The 15100-nt window shown below is 47.7% G+C and overlaps 1 protein-coding gene across 1 annotated transcript in view; it reads left to right on the top strand.

Annotated features, from left to right (window-relative positions):
* The window catches only part of BRD4 (bromodomain containing 4), a 65793-nt gene extending 50701 nt beyond the window's left edge, over window positions 1–15092 (top strand). Inside the window, exons 14-23 of the mRNA XM_018568580.1 lie at window positions 3271–3381; window positions 3492–3544; window positions 4781–5069; window positions 5193–5864; window positions 6737–6846; window positions 8320–8479; window positions 10752–10876; window positions 11523–11722; window positions 14461–14695; window positions 14780–15092. Coding sequence (XP_018424082.1) covers window positions 3271–3381; window positions 3492–3544; window positions 4781–5069; window positions 5193–5864; window positions 6737–6846; window positions 8320–8479; window positions 10752–10876; window positions 11523–11722; window positions 14461–14695; window positions 14780–14851 — 2027 coding nt within the window. The 3' untranslated portion in view covers window positions 14852–15092. The remainder of the gene's footprint in view (window positions 1–3270; window positions 3382–3491; window positions 3545–4780; window positions 5070–5192; window positions 5865–6736; window positions 6847–8319; window positions 8480–10751; window positions 10877–11522; window positions 11723–14460; window positions 14696–14779) is intronic.
* Window positions 15093–15100: the final 8 nt, after the last annotated feature.

The following is a 15100-nucleotide window of genomic DNA, read 5'->3' as shown; positions in this document are numbered from 1 at the left end:
CCGTACATGTATGTGATTCTGGGTTTTTTTTTGCTCGCGTGTGCCCCCAAAATCCCGCCGGGGAATGTGAACAGCTGTTACATACAAGTGGGCCGATCGCTTGTATGACTATACACAGTGCAGCCCCACCTGCTGCCACCCCTTCTGCTGCTGGTTTATCCCTGGCACCGTTGTCCCCCTCCCTCTTATGGGCCTGGGACCGTGAACACCGGCTCTCTTTACTGAGGAGGAGAGATCGGCTTTCCCCCATCGCTGATCTCTCCGCCTCTCTCTCTAAAGGCGGAAGCGATGTCTATTACATCACTTCCGCCTTTAGCTGTCATTTCTCTGGCCAGAGAAGAAGCTGGTGAAGCAGATCTCTGCTTCCTCAGCTTCTTTGGGGGTCCCAAGGTGGCATTAGGGGTCTTATGATGTCTCCATAAAGAGGCCCTGTCATTGTATATTGGCTCTCACATTGGGGGATTTTTAGCCCCCTATGTGATGGCAATCAAGTTAAGTGAAAAAAAATAAAAATGAAAGTCCTCATGTTAAAAAATGGCACCCAAAAAAGTTTTAAGGCCACTGCATGCACGCACTTATAAATGTTAATACGCGTTGGGTGCGCTTACATGCGCTCGTGAACGTCGGCGTAAGAGCAATAATTTTAGGGCCATCAATCACTGATAACACTAAACTGATGAGCGTTTAAAAGCTTTTAAAGCGTCTCCTAAGGTCAATTTTAGGCATGGTAGTTTTTTTGCGATTTTTGCAGGCGCATGTAATTTTAAAGCTTGAGATGTTTGGTGTCTATTTACCCTATGTATCGGCAAAGGATGGTCACTGGCACTCCAAAGCAAGTCCAGTACGTATTTATAAAAAATGTACTAAATGTATTACTTTGGAGTGCCGATGACCATCCTTTACCGATATTTTGACGCAAGCCACTCGTTTACACCTGCTGCACCCCCCCCCCCTTATTGATGGAGCAGCGGCTCTGAGTGCGACCCCGTCTTTTATATTTTACCAACAAATTGGGTGCTGATAAATGTTTTACAACATAATGTAGGGAAAACGGGGGGAGTTTCAAAATCTTTTTTTCATTATATAGTAAAAAATAACGCCCCCCCCAGTGGTGAATAAATACCACCAAACGAAAGCTCTATCTGTCCCCAAAAAATTATATGAATTTTGTTTCAGTACAGTGTTGCATGACGGAATAAATGTCAAAGTACAGCATACTGAGAAATGGCCGGGACAGGAAGGGGATGTAACACTGCGGTCATCAAATGGTTAAAGTGTATTTGTGTATTTCCACTTTTTGTTTTTTGAGAGTTCCTATATGTTTGTGTTCCTATTAACGCAGCATACCTGAAAATTACTTCTTTTTTTTATGTCTTACCTTTCAGATGTTTCTTTGGAACAGGCCTTTGGGCAGGCTGCAAGCTACTCGGAACAATTTCAAAGTGAGTGGACATACAATGCAGAAGGCAGGCGTCTTGTAGGGCTTTGGAAATTAAAGATTAATTTCTCGATTTAATCGTTAAACTTTTTGAACGATTCAAATTATTTTGATCGCTAATGAAAACACTCAGCCGGCTTCCGGGAGTCCCGTCAGCGATCCAGTGACGTCACGGACATCGACATCACCGGACTCCTCTCCCTTCCCCAAGTGGCTCCGTCGGCTAACGAAGGGAAGGGGGAGGAGTCCGGTGACGTTGATGTTCGTCGTTAGGCGACGGAGCCACTTGGGCCGGCGAGTTTGCCCAAGAAACTTTCTGCATGAGCTCCAGCCAAGGCATTGGCCTATACACATACAGCACAGCAATGAAGTAATAAAATGAACTAGGATCACACTAATCCAGCACGTTATTATTCTGAGTTGCCCCACTCAAGCGGCGGCCATATTGAGTGGGGCACGTGAGATTAATAACGTGCTGGATTAGTGTGATCCTAGTTCATTGTATTACTTCATTGCTGTGCTGTATGTGTATAGGCCAATGTAGTTGGATCTGTATGTGCGTTATAATTGAAATTAATCGATTAAAAAAAATTTAGATTAATCGAACACGAACATTTTAATCATTACCAGCCCTAATTATAACCCATTTGTTAGGACAGACAGTGTTCAAATCTAGCTTACAACTGATCATGAGATCTGCCAGCACCTCTCTGTTCCCATATACACGCATATGATGATATGATGCACATTGCATGCCAGAGCAGTATTTCCGGGGCCGTCATTCGCTATTGGCGCTAAACAAATTTGTAGCACTTTCTGAGAATATTAATATTTTGTGGGCTTTAAGTCGTCTTTGGCCAAACGTGTGGATTCCAGCGACAGGGATAAAGTGGGGCGCAAGTTAAAAATAGAGAATGAGTTTGCTAGTGCAGATTTTTTGGTGGGTAAGTCACAACTGCCAAAATACTGCGGCCCATGCGCAGTGTACATTCCCAGCAACTGTAGGATACCAGGAGGAAGGTAACCAGTGCACACGGGTGCAAGAGATTGATAATTGGATGCTGCTCAATGAGGGGAGGATGTCAGCAGTCAAGGACAGAGCGATTGAGGGGTGAGCGTGTTCCTAAAGTAGGGCCAACTAGAGGGTAAGTGTACCATAATGAAGTGTGCTGCTCATGCAGGGCACGTGCGTTCTTGCACGTTTTGCAGGACTGTTTGGCGCGCGTGTCCATTGGGGTCCCTGGACGTGCTAAACGCAGAAAATGAGTACATGTCACATGTTCTAATGAACTCCAAGCTCACTCCTGTGATGGACTACAATCTCCCGTTTAGTTGACTGATTTGAATTGAGATTGTAGTCCTTCCCGGGAGTGAGCTTGGAGCGGTGACTACTTTACAACACACACAGGGACCATGGGGAACAATAGTAGCCCCCCTCCAGAAGGAAGGACAGTGTCAGCACCAATTCAGAGAGCATTTGAGTGATACACAAATAAGATACATTGGAGGGAATTTATAAAAACCAGAGCAGTCAGAATTCAGAGCAGTTGCCCATGGCAACCAATCAGCTTCTCTCCAGTTTGCCCAGGTAAAATTTGAAAATGAAACAGAGAAGCTGATTGGTTACCATGCACAGCTGCTCCAGATTGTCTCTGCTACAGTTTTGATAAATTCCCCCATTGTTTTTAATAGTTAAGGTATTGAATGTATTTTTAAGATTTAACTCCTGAGTTTAGTGTCACTTTAGTCCAATGTATTGGGTATACCGATTCAGCAGTAGAATCTTTTGTTTGTATTTTTGCAGTTGCTAATTATTCTGTCTCCTTTTACAGATAAAGTTGAAGCGCCCACATCTGGTTCCGGTAAGGGGAAAGGCTTCTCCTCTTCTGAGTCTGAAAGTTCAAGTGAATCCAGCACGTCAGACAGCGAGGAGTCAGACCCAGGTAGCACAATCTCCGATCGTTCAGGATAATGCACATAAGGTCACGTGACGTTGGGAGCTGAACCCTCAGGCAGTGATGTGTCCCTGATGCCATTTCTCTTTCCTTTCCAGAAACAACACACAAACAGAAGAAAAAGAGTCACTCAGGGAGAGAGTCTAGAAAGGTAGGAATGTCAGCTTGAACTTTGTATGCGTCTTTTTCTAATGCTTTGTGTTAGAATTCCTGAATCCTTTTCTCTGCCATAACATTTTGGACATTGGAACTCCACTCTGGAGGATGCTGAGTTACTATCTAGGTATCTGATGATTTATTATAGCACCTGATGTAAGTGATCTAGTACTGCAGGCCTCTTCTCTTAGCTAGCACTAGGGCCATAGTAATTACCTGCTGGTCCTACCCATCTATTGTGCCTTTTTGGGCTTCCTGTGATAGGGTGTCAGTGCTAGCTTCATTTAGCATTAGCGTGGTCACCCTTGCATGCACTCCTGTTATGATAGTACAGGCAGCCGTGCTTACACACAGTACGTCTGACAGCTTACCTATGGTCAGCCCAGGTCTATGCCCCCTGCAGCGTTCAGCAGTGCTTGAATAACAGGGATTCTTGAGGGGAGGCTGCCAGTCAGAACACTGTTCAGAAGGGCATAGGGTTGTGCAAAGGCACCTTCAGCATAACTAGGGATGCACCGATACCGAGTATTTCGACGAGTACTTGTATTCGCCCAAATGCTCTGATACCTTCCCCGACACTGGAACTCCCAGTCAGAGGAAGATTTCCTTTGACCGGCAGGGCCGTAGGGGAACATGAAGCCAGCTTCCCGTGTGGTCAGGAAGCTGGGCGGCGAGTAATGACCCGCCTCCTCCCGGCTTCCTGATTGGTCAGGAAGCCGTCTCGATGCTGATTTGGCCGGGAAGCCGGCTTTCCAGCCAGTCAGCACCGTGCCGTCTTTCTGGCCAATCTGGGAGGTGGGTTATTATTCGCCGCCTGGCTTCCTGATTGGCCGCGAAGCCGGCTCGATGCTGATTTGGCTGGGAACCAGTTTCCCTTCCCAGCACAATCAAGCCAGCCAGACAGCATGGAGCCGGTTCCATGCCAGTGGAAGCACTGAATACTGGCTTTTCGGTACCGAGTACCGATATCGGTGCATCCCTAGTGATAACGCACCCCTTGACTAGGTGCAGGTTCTAAAGGCCCCTCAGGTCTGACCTTGTAGGTGCTGCTGGAGAGAAACCGTGGTCATGTCAGAAACCGGTAGCAAATATAAAATAATAATGTTATCCCAATTTTGCTGAAAAACTTGAAGGAATCAGATTTTTTTTTTTTAGAGTTTCGAATTACTTGTAAACTCAGACTTTGTAATGAACCTTTTTTATTCTGACTTTCTTTTCTGTCTCCTTACAGCATCACCATCAATCCCATCCTCAGCCTCTTGCCCCACCGCCTAATGTCCATAAACCATCTTCCCCAACTCCTCCACCCTCCTATGTCCCCCCTCCCAGCTTGGACACTTCTCTCCCATCTCTTCATCATCCTCTTCATCCTGCTAATGTCTTTGAGGCTGTTAATGCTCACTATGGGCAGGCAGGTCTGCACCTACCACCACCTGATCTTCCATCACACCTCACAGGTGGTCCGCCAGAGCGATGTTCTCCACCTCATCTCAACCAACATGCCCTTGTTAGTCCTCCAGGTAAGTCTCTTTTATTTATAATGGAGTATGGAGGGATATAAGACAAATCCGGACTAATTGTCAATAATTCTGCTTGATTACCTGCTGGTGTATCTCCTATTAACATAATCTTCTCTCTTACAGCTCTGCATAACGCCATGCCGCAGCAACCTTCCCGCCCATCAAATCGTGCAGCCGCCCTTCCTGCTAAACCTGGGCGGCCTTCATCTTCCTCACCACCCCCAGTACATCCAGTACAAGCGCATCTCCCACCACCTCCTCATGCTCTGCATCATCATTTACAGCCTCCCCATGCCCTGCTAGAAGATGATGGCCCACCTTCCCCTGTTAGTAGTCTCCCTCCTTCTCCTGTTCAGCTTGGTCCTGTGCAGATGGCCCTTTACCTGCAGCAGTTGCAGAAATCCCAACAGCCTACTCTGCAATCTCCTCTTCAACAGCTCCTCCCTTCTGTCAAATTGCAGAACCAAGCACCATTGACTGTTTCTTCTCAGTCTATGCGGCACCTGCAGAACCTGCCTTACCCTTCTCCTTCCTCTGCTAGCACTGCCCCCCCCCCTGCTCCCACTTTATCCCACGTGCACCAGTTGCAGACACCGCCTACAGCTTCCCAACAGCAGCCAGCAGTGCAGGCTCCACCACCACCACCACCTCCCCAGCAGCCGCATCCAGCTCTGCAAACTACAATAACGGCTCCCCACCCACAGCTTGTGCAGCACCAGCAGTCTAAGCCGCAGCAAGTAATCCAACACCACCATCCCTCACCACGGCAGCAGAAACCAGAGCCATACTCTGGAGGTAAGTGGTATATTCATGTGAAAATTTTATGTCTGTGTAGTATATGAAATGCGGGAAGTTACCCAACTTGTAGCCCTTTGCGATGAACTGGCCTTTTGGGGACACAACTCCTTTCCCAGACACCGATTAGGCATTATTCTTCCCTTAGACACCAATGACGGGGCACCATTCTTCCCATAGACGCCATTGACGGGGCACCATTCTTCCCATAGACGCCATTGACGGGGGACACCAATGACGGGGCACCATTCTTCCCATAGACGCCAATGACGGGGCACCATTCCTCCAATAGACGCCAATGACGGGGCACCATTCTTCCCATAGACGCCATTGACTGGGCACCATTCCTCCAATAGACACCAATGACGGGGCACCATTCTTCCCATAGACACCAATGACTGGGCACCATTCTTCCCGTAGACACCAATGACTGGGCACCATTCTTCCCATAGACACCAATGACGGGGCACCATTCTTCCCCTAGACGCCAATGACAGGGCACCATTCTTCCCCTAGACGCCAATGACGGGGCACCATTCTTCCCCTAGACGCCAATGACGGGGCACCATTCTTCCCCTAGACGCCAATGACGGGGCACCATTCTTCCCATAGACGCCAATGACGGGGCACCATTCTTCCCATAGACACCAATGACGGGGCACCATTCTTCCCATAGACGCCAATGATGGGGCTCTATTCCACCAACTGGGGCATATTTGCTTCGATTGGCCCCTGTCTGCCCCCCCCTAAAGGACAGTGAACTCTACCTTTGCTTATAAAGTTTTGGGGACCCCTGGCGTTCTGTATATTGGAGTGGGTATTGATTAAGTTGTCTTCACTGTGCATTATTTTTGTTGTTTGTTTTTGTCTAGGTCACTTGCGGGAGGCCCCATCTCCTCTCCTCCTTCATTCACCTCAGGTTCCTCCATTTGCAGGCCTTCCACATCCTTCGTCACCGCAGGCCGTACAGTCTAAAAAGCAGGTACAGACCACTGCCCTTGACCATTGACCCGAGCACGACAGGCGATCTTTAGTACGTTGGCTGTGCTACTAAACTGTGTTAATACCCGATTGAACAATTGGCTGCCTGTGGTGTAAGCTCCATGAAGCATTTATTATTGATCACTTTTCCACATGCTTGGAGTACTGTGCGGCTAGTAATGTCTTCACGCTTCTACTGTATTGCATGCACCACTGGGACTCGAGTGAACGTATTCTACTCGGAGCTAATAGCTGCAGACAATTTAAAGTAGGATTAAATTATTATTTTTTCCCCTTCAATAATCTGAATCTGCATAAACCAATATTCATTTCCCAGCAAAGTAATTCTTTAAATTTTTGTCCAAGCTCTTAGTCATGTTTCAGAACAGCTCCTACTCTCAGCTCCACTTCCCTAAACTTTCTGCCCAGTACAAGATCACAAGGGGCAGCACAGTCCCCAGCATCTGTCCATCTACTAGCTTGGAGGAGCGGAGAGCAGGCAATTGTCTTGCCTCGCTATGTCTGTATGTGGAGAGACACAGCTTACTAGCACACAAGAGGGTGCCTCCATGGGACCCTGCAAAGGAAAGGAGCCACCCTAAAACAGGATAACACGTTGATCTCCCTCAGCCCTTGCCTAGTAGTTGCCGACAGTGCCCCTTGGCTGTGCCGGCAGATGAATACAAATGCCACATTCTGTGTTCTGTATACAATGCTGCATCACATGAACTCTGCCTCTTAGCAGTGTTGCAGGAAAGCTGTATGCCTTCTATTGGTGTCCTATACTACTTGTACCTTTAGTTGCCTTGCTGTCATGCTGATTCTCTGGCTTGAGTGCTTCATCACCTGAAGCTTGTGGACTTCTGATTTCAGTTCCTATAATTTTTATTCTCAGGTCCTTGACTGACATCAGTGTGATAGCTCGGCAACTAAGATTTTAAAGGAGAACTATGAGGTGGGTGCTTTCCACTCACCTCATAGTTCTAGCCGATCTCTTACACAGGTCACAGGTCGGCTCAGTAGATCGGGAGGTGAGTGAACACATACCGGGGTTCGCTCACCTCTCGATCCTGTCACGGCTCTCTGCCGTGACAGGGGAGGGGCTGGATTCCCCGCTCCAATCCGCCAGCGCTGACTGGTGGAACGGACGAGGGAGGGGGCGGGTACAGCTGGCTCTGCCTCTAGATAGGCAGAGCCAGCTGTCACTCACGCAGCTGGGTGGATCCCGGCACAATTGTCGGGATCCGCTTCAGCGGAGCTACAGCTCGCGGTATACTGAGCCTAGGGTGACGGGAGGACGCTAGTTTGTGTCCTCCCGTTACCCTAATGAGAACTATGGGGAAAAGCCTTAACCCCATAGTTCTCCTTTAAGAAGGGGCGACAGCCGATTGTTTTTCTCTCACTAGAAGTTTTCGGTAAAGAAGAACCTTGATTGGGAATCTTTAGTTGTTTAACACACTTGTCCGCTCCGCAGGAAATGAGAGGATCATCAGTGTTGCAGCCTCAGCCGCTGGTCGTGAAGGAGGAAAAGCGCCATTCGCCATCTATGCGTCCAGAAGGCTTTTCTCCTGGCATGAGGGTTGAACCCCACAAACTTCCCGAATCACTAAAAGGTTCCAGCCATGTTCAGCCACGTGAGTTGCGTTTTACATAAAGTATCATTATTGCATTCAATTAAAATAAAATGTGCTTCAGCGCTTAAGTCCATTAGCACTTGCAAAGCCCCACAACTACTTGTTGAGCCTGCCAGTGAAGTCAGCCTAATGCAGCAGCTTGTGATGGTGAGGAAGTAAAACCGCACATGCAATGTACCTCCAAAAGCACCTGACGCCATCTGCATGGGCCAATGTTTGCTGCCTGAGTCACAATGCTCCTCGGAGTTCTCCTTCACTCCCTCCTCTTTATTATCCAGGCAAGGAATCTATGCTGCTGTGAGGTAATGGGAACATTTCAGCCATGTTAGATGACTGAGAATGCAGGGCCTAAATTGTGCACCCTCGCCTTCTCCAGAGTCCATCTCTGATTTCTCTGTAACTACTTCTCCACGGTCAGCTGAGGGTGAAACGGGGGGGGGCACCACTTTGCCCCCTCGCAAAAGAAGGCAACGCCTCAATCTGCAAAACCCTCTGCCTAAGAAACTAGGGTTGCTTTAATTTCTCCCAGTCGTCCCAAGACTAGACCTGGGACATGTTTCTGCTGTAAATCACGGACTCCAATCCTCCAAACCCGCACGCAAGTCCTCCTCATGGTTATGAGGCACCCGCACTTCTTAGTTGGGTGTCGTCAAACCTGCCATCGTTCCCACCGAAAGACTGGTGGACCTCCACGCTGCACTGGCACAGCTTCTCTCTCTCTCGAGCAGTCATGGCAGGCGTTCCAGGGTTCCCAAAGTAAAAGGGGTCATCCACCTCTTTCTGGATCTAAAGGTTCTCAACACTTGTTCCTTCAGGTACAAATATTCTGCATGGAATCTACCATCTCAGCCATGGCTTCCCTCCATCCGGGTGACTTCTGACCTATGTGGACATCTAACGGCACCTGGAAAGCATGTTTCTCAAGGTGCAAGGCAAGGAAATTCTGCCTCCAGTCTTTTCTCCAGTCTGTTCTGGATCCACATTTTGGCCTCGAGTACCACCAAGGGATTAATCTCGGCCCTAAGCAATTCTTTTTCAAATACCGCTTGCCTCTCATTCAGTGAAAGCCTTCCCACATGGTGTCCCTCTCATTATTCCTCTGTACATTCCCCGCCCTTTGAAGCAATCGGATATTCCGCAAGGTTGCCTTCCTTGTTACAATTGCACGTATCGTAAAAATGATCAGGTAGCCTGATATCTTCTTTTTATTTTGTGTGTCGTGGTGGTGTGGCCACTGATTTATACATTTGGCATTGAAAACCTCCGTGTGTAAAGATCCGCATCTACTCAACTGCCTTTTGCCATTACGTCAATTTTTGGCAACACTGCAAGATATGTATTCACGTTGAACAGCCATGGAGTCCAAAATCAGGGAGTTGGAGTCCCAGCTTATGAACTCGTGACTTCAAATTGGAGATGTCAGTCTGCTCGCTACATTTTCTCAATTTTGTTTGTAAATTGCTATTTACTGGTTTACTGAAGTTCAGGCACCACACCTGGTAATAGTTGTGTGTGCGCCCTGGGAACTCCTTAATCCTCGACACATTGTCCTCCCCGGCGTTGACAGCAGCTCTGAAATTGCAGCTCTTCCACAACCCAAGCTTTCCGGTAGGGATGCACCGATACCAGTGCCGATACTTGGCATTTTCATGAGAACTACCAGGGTTGCGGAGGTTGCAGCTGGGACCTGGCTCTGGCACTCCACCACTGTCCTGAAATCATTAGTCTGTATTGTTTTAGAAAAACTGTCACATGACAGTAAACAAAAATGTATCAGTGCTCGTATCTGTGAGGACTTGGGTGAGTATCAGTACTCGTATCTGTGAGGACTTGGATGAGTATCGGTACTTGTATCTGGGAGGATTTGGGTGAGTATCGGTACTTGTATCTGTGAGTACTTGGATGAGTATCGGTACTCGTATCTGTGAGGATTTGGAAAAGTATCAGTATTTGTAAAACTGGTATCGGTGAATCCCTTTATATGTTTATAAAAACAAATCAGACAATAAAACAGAGATGTACAAATCCCAGGAGCTCCGTGTGCTCCTTACACATGACAGCGGCCTCCTAATTGTTGTCTTTTTCTCTAGTGTAGTCTTGGAGCTGGAAAAGTATCAGTACTTGTACCGAGTATGGTACCTGGTATCGGTGCATCCCTACTTTCCGGTAGTCATGATATGCAGGAAACTATTGAAGGGCTTCAACTTCTTGTAATTCACCCTTTTATATAACTGGCATACCTTTTTTATTCGTGTTTTTTTTCCCCCTCTAGGGCCAGAAATGAAACCCATTGATGGAAGTCGCCCAGTGAGACCCCCTGAAGGCATCATTTCTCAAGGGGTACCTGAGAAAGAGAAGCTAAAGCAGGAACCGAAGACACCTGTAGCCCCCAAAAAGGTGAGATATTGATGTCATTGTAATTAAAACATATCTGGGTGAGTTCCTTATTCATATTTTCTTGTGTTGTGGTTACACTGCAAGCACTTTCCTCACCAATCAAACTTGTCATTGACGAATATCGCAGCGCTAGTACCCACAGGGAAGCTTCAGTCTGAAATGGCATCTGCTTATGTTTTGCCTTCGCTGATTCCTCCTTTTCTCCCTCATCAGCATGCTGATGAAAGGATTAAATAAAACCTTTTTGTTTTCATGACATACCTTATTTTCTTATTTCAGACTCAGTGACATCACTGGGTTGTTGAGCTTCTCTATGCAATGCTGGCAGACCATGTCTGGTGGAAAGGTGCTGTTCTTAGATTCCTGAAAACAGGAGCTGTGGTAACGCCCACATGGGATGCTGAACCTCCATGTTTGAAGGAAGTAAATCCAGTGAATGGAAGGGGTGGGCCAGAGACAGGTTGGGGAGGAAAGAGCTATATGATGCTGGATGGAGGAAGCAATTTCAGTACAGGAGAGCATTATATAAATACGAATAATGAATGTTGAATCCATATCCTTGTGTTGGGCTTTGTGAATTGAGCCTGGAAGGTCGTTATAAAAACCTCGTACATGAACTGATGATTATTTGACCGTTCCTCCCCAGGACCTAAAAATTAAAAACATGGGCTCTTGGGCAAGCCTTGTACAGAAGACGCCGATTACTCCAACTGCTCCGGGGAAGTCCTCCAGCGATAGCTTTGAGCTTTTCAGACGTGCGGCTCGAGAGAAGGAGGAGCGGGAGCGGTCGCTCAAACTGCAGGCAGAGCAAGCAGAAAGGATGCGAAGGGAGCAGGAGAGGATGAGGTGAGTGTTTGGTACAAATGAACCGGAGAGAACCACCATGTGATTGGTTACACATGATCATTGAACTTGTATGTCTCCTTTTATTATGGCAGAGGAAGCAACGGGTGGAATGTGATTTTAGATTTCATTTAGTCCTCATTCTCACAGCCAAGAGCCGGTCTGTACAGATCCATGCGGCGTGCACGGCCGTATGGGGCCGGTCCCGGGAAGGACAGGTGCTATGTGTGATTGTACGCCGCAGCCTGTTCTTCCCTATGAGAGGACACGACCGTACGCTCACCTGAACTGCACATCCGTGCCAGTGTCTGTGCTCGGACGCAGACAGGATCCATCCTGTCTGCATAGGAGTGTGGACACCCGCATCCACACGGATGTGCGGCTCGGTCGAGTGTACGGCCGCATACTCCCATGGAGAAGAACAGGCTGCTGCGTACAATCACACGCAGCACCTGTCCCTCCCGGGACCGCCCGATACGGCCGTGCACGCCGCATGGATCTGTACGGATCGGCTCTTGGCTGTGTGAATGAGGCCTTACCGGTAAGGTTGGTGCAGCGTACTGCTAGGCCTGGCTTGCTGCATCTCCGATTTTGTTCAGAAATAAAAATCTTTTTACTGCCTTCTATTTGGAAGGTTCCACATCATTCCGGCAACGTACTTCCTAATGCTGTGTCGGTACTTCTGTTTGGTACATTTCAGTCCTATTTGACATTTTTGTTTCAAGCTGAACTCCGAAAAGCCAAATATTGTCCAAATACAAGATTGACAAATCGATAAATGTTCCTCGTGGCTTCAGGTTTCCCATTCACCGAATGTCTGCTCCATAAATGTGTGATTGGGCGACTGAAATATCTGCTGGTTGCCTCGGTTTACTCTCGGCCTTGACAGCCAATAGCAAAGCAGTTAGAAATTCACGTTACCATGGAAACTTTCAAAAGAGGGAATGCACCTATTTTTAGCTGCAACTTGCAACGAAGAACACTGTAGATGGGACAAAAATCACATTCTTCTATTTTAAAATGTTGTGTTTTTAAAATGTGACTGCGTCCTCGTACACACTATTTTTAGTCTATTGGTACCCCCCGTATTCAGTCATTCAGCATCTGCAGAGCGGTAGTTTGGGGTATTTCATTTTCTAACAGTTGGCGATGCATTAAATCCGCACAATGTATACTGAAAATGTCTTATCCGCCTCGCTGGATCTGAGCGGGCGCTTTTTAAACGTCCGTTCAGCCACGCGTGCCCGAATTTAAAACAGGCAGCGATGCCGGTTTACATACAAGCTTGTATAACGTGCCGGTATGTGCACCCCCTCCCCCCCCTCCCGCTGGTCCCGAGCTCTGCAGTGCCCAGTGCGAGCCCGGGACCAGCATGGTGGCTCTGTGACAGGGGATCAGAGGGAGGTCGGTACACAGTCTCCCTGCGGTCCCCTCTCCACTGTCAGAATGCAGAAGTGATTCATATTGCATCACTTCCGCATTCTCGTGTCACTCACCGGCTTCAGAAGCTGGAGAGAAGCTGATGAAGCAGGTCTTCTTTGGGGGTCCCCAGGTGACATTAGGGGTCTTGTAGACCATACAGAGGACCTGTCACATCCTATTGACTTTTTCCTTAATATAGTAAAAAAATAAAACCCGCAGTGGCGATTAAATACGACCAAAAGAAAGCTCCATCTGTCCCTAAAACAATGGTATAAAATCCATTTCAGTACAGCGTTGCATGATGGGAAAATGTCAAAGTACAGCAGCGCTGAATACTGAAAAATGGCCGGGACAGGAAGGGGGAGTAACACCGCGGTCAGCACGTGGTTTAAAGGAGTGTCAGGCTGAGTTTCCAATCCTAACTATAGGCCTCGTCCACTTTCTGAATACAAAATAACAAATGCACAAACATTAATGAAAGAGAAATATATGCAATTTGTTTATTTTTATTTTGTTGTATTTGAGCCTGCAGAGCATTGCAACCTTGTGACACTTCTCCTTCATCCAGAGGGAGCAAGAAAGCAAAAAGTACTCGCACTCAACAGTTATCAACACGTGTGCTTAGCAAATAGTCCATTGTGTGTGCTGGTGTAGACCCGTGTTTCATGCCAATTAAAAGAACCGTGTCCCAATCCTGTTGGTGTTCTCTTTTGGGTCACAGGACACACTAATGTCCTCCTATGACCCCCAAGACTCGGCATATAGCGGGCAATAGTGCAGAGCCAAGGCAGGATCCACCCTGCTGCCTGATTGATGGCTGGTTCTGCCTCTCTAGAGCCAGCTGTGCCCGCCCCCTCCCGTCTGTCCGTCCAGTCAGCGCTGGAGGATCGGAGAGAGTAATCCCTGTGGGGAGCGGTGACTGACCGGCACCGCTCTCTGCATGGAGAAGATCATGGCTCTCTGCATGGAGAAGATCATGAGCTCAGCGATTTGTGATGGCTCAGTACTCGATCCATAGAGCCAACACGTGGCAGCTGCAGTGTCACACATCCTCTTGTATTATAGGGATGAGTGTATTCTTTTAGATTGTAAGCTCTCAGGGGCAGGGCCCTCCTTACCATCTTGTCTTGGTTTGTATTGTGATTGTAATGTCTTCCTTATATTGTACAGCGCTGCGCAAACTGTTGGCGCTATATAAATCCTGTATAATAATAATAATTTCACCCTCCCCATAGTTGCCCATTGTTCTCCTTTTAAAGATGCTTTCCATTACAAACCGTCTGGTCTTATGTATGGTCGTGTTTGCTGCACACATTTAGGTCTCGAGAAGATGATGATGCTCAAGATCAGGCAAGAAAAGTGCATGAAGAGGCTCGTAGGAGGCAGGAGCAGCAGCAGCAGCAACACCAACAACAACAGCAGCAGCAGCAACAACAGCCCCATGTGCAAAACCCTCTTCCTACACCTCCGCCTCCTGCCCAGAGCTCACAGCCAATCATGGATCAGCGGGAGATGGACAGGAAGCGAGAACAGGAGCGGAGACGGCGACAGGCGGTAGGTGTTATCACATGCGTGTTTGAGCGCTTAGGATACCCGTCTTACATTTTCTCCATACTGACGCATTTCTTGTTCTTGCAGATGACTCCCTCTATAGACATGAATTTTCAGAGTGACCTGATGGAGATATTTGAACAGAACTTGTTCTCTTGAGAATTCAATCTTCTCACCGTGTCACCTCCACCACTTTACTTCCTGCAACTCATCCCCATGAATTCTATTCATAATATTTTTTTTATGTCATTGAGGGGCATAGGGACACCTACCCGAAAGACGCTGAAGTTAATGCCCTTCGTGTATTTTATCCCCTCCCCCACCCTCTCCCCGGCCCTCGTATGTGGACACACGAAGCCTCCGGAAGTCAAGAATTTTGGAAGACATGTACGGGCCAAGTTCGGATCA

Source organism: Nanorana parkeri, unplaced genomic scaffold (genome assembly GCF_000935625.1).
Source record: "Nanorana parkeri isolate BGI_ZX_2015 unplaced genomic scaffold, ASM93562v1 scaffold1212, whole genome shotgun sequence".
Classification (NCBI taxonomy): domain Eukaryota; kingdom Metazoa; phylum Chordata; class Amphibia; order Anura; family Dicroglossidae; genus Nanorana; species Nanorana parkeri.
This window is presented reverse-complemented; position numbering and strand designations above follow the sequence as displayed.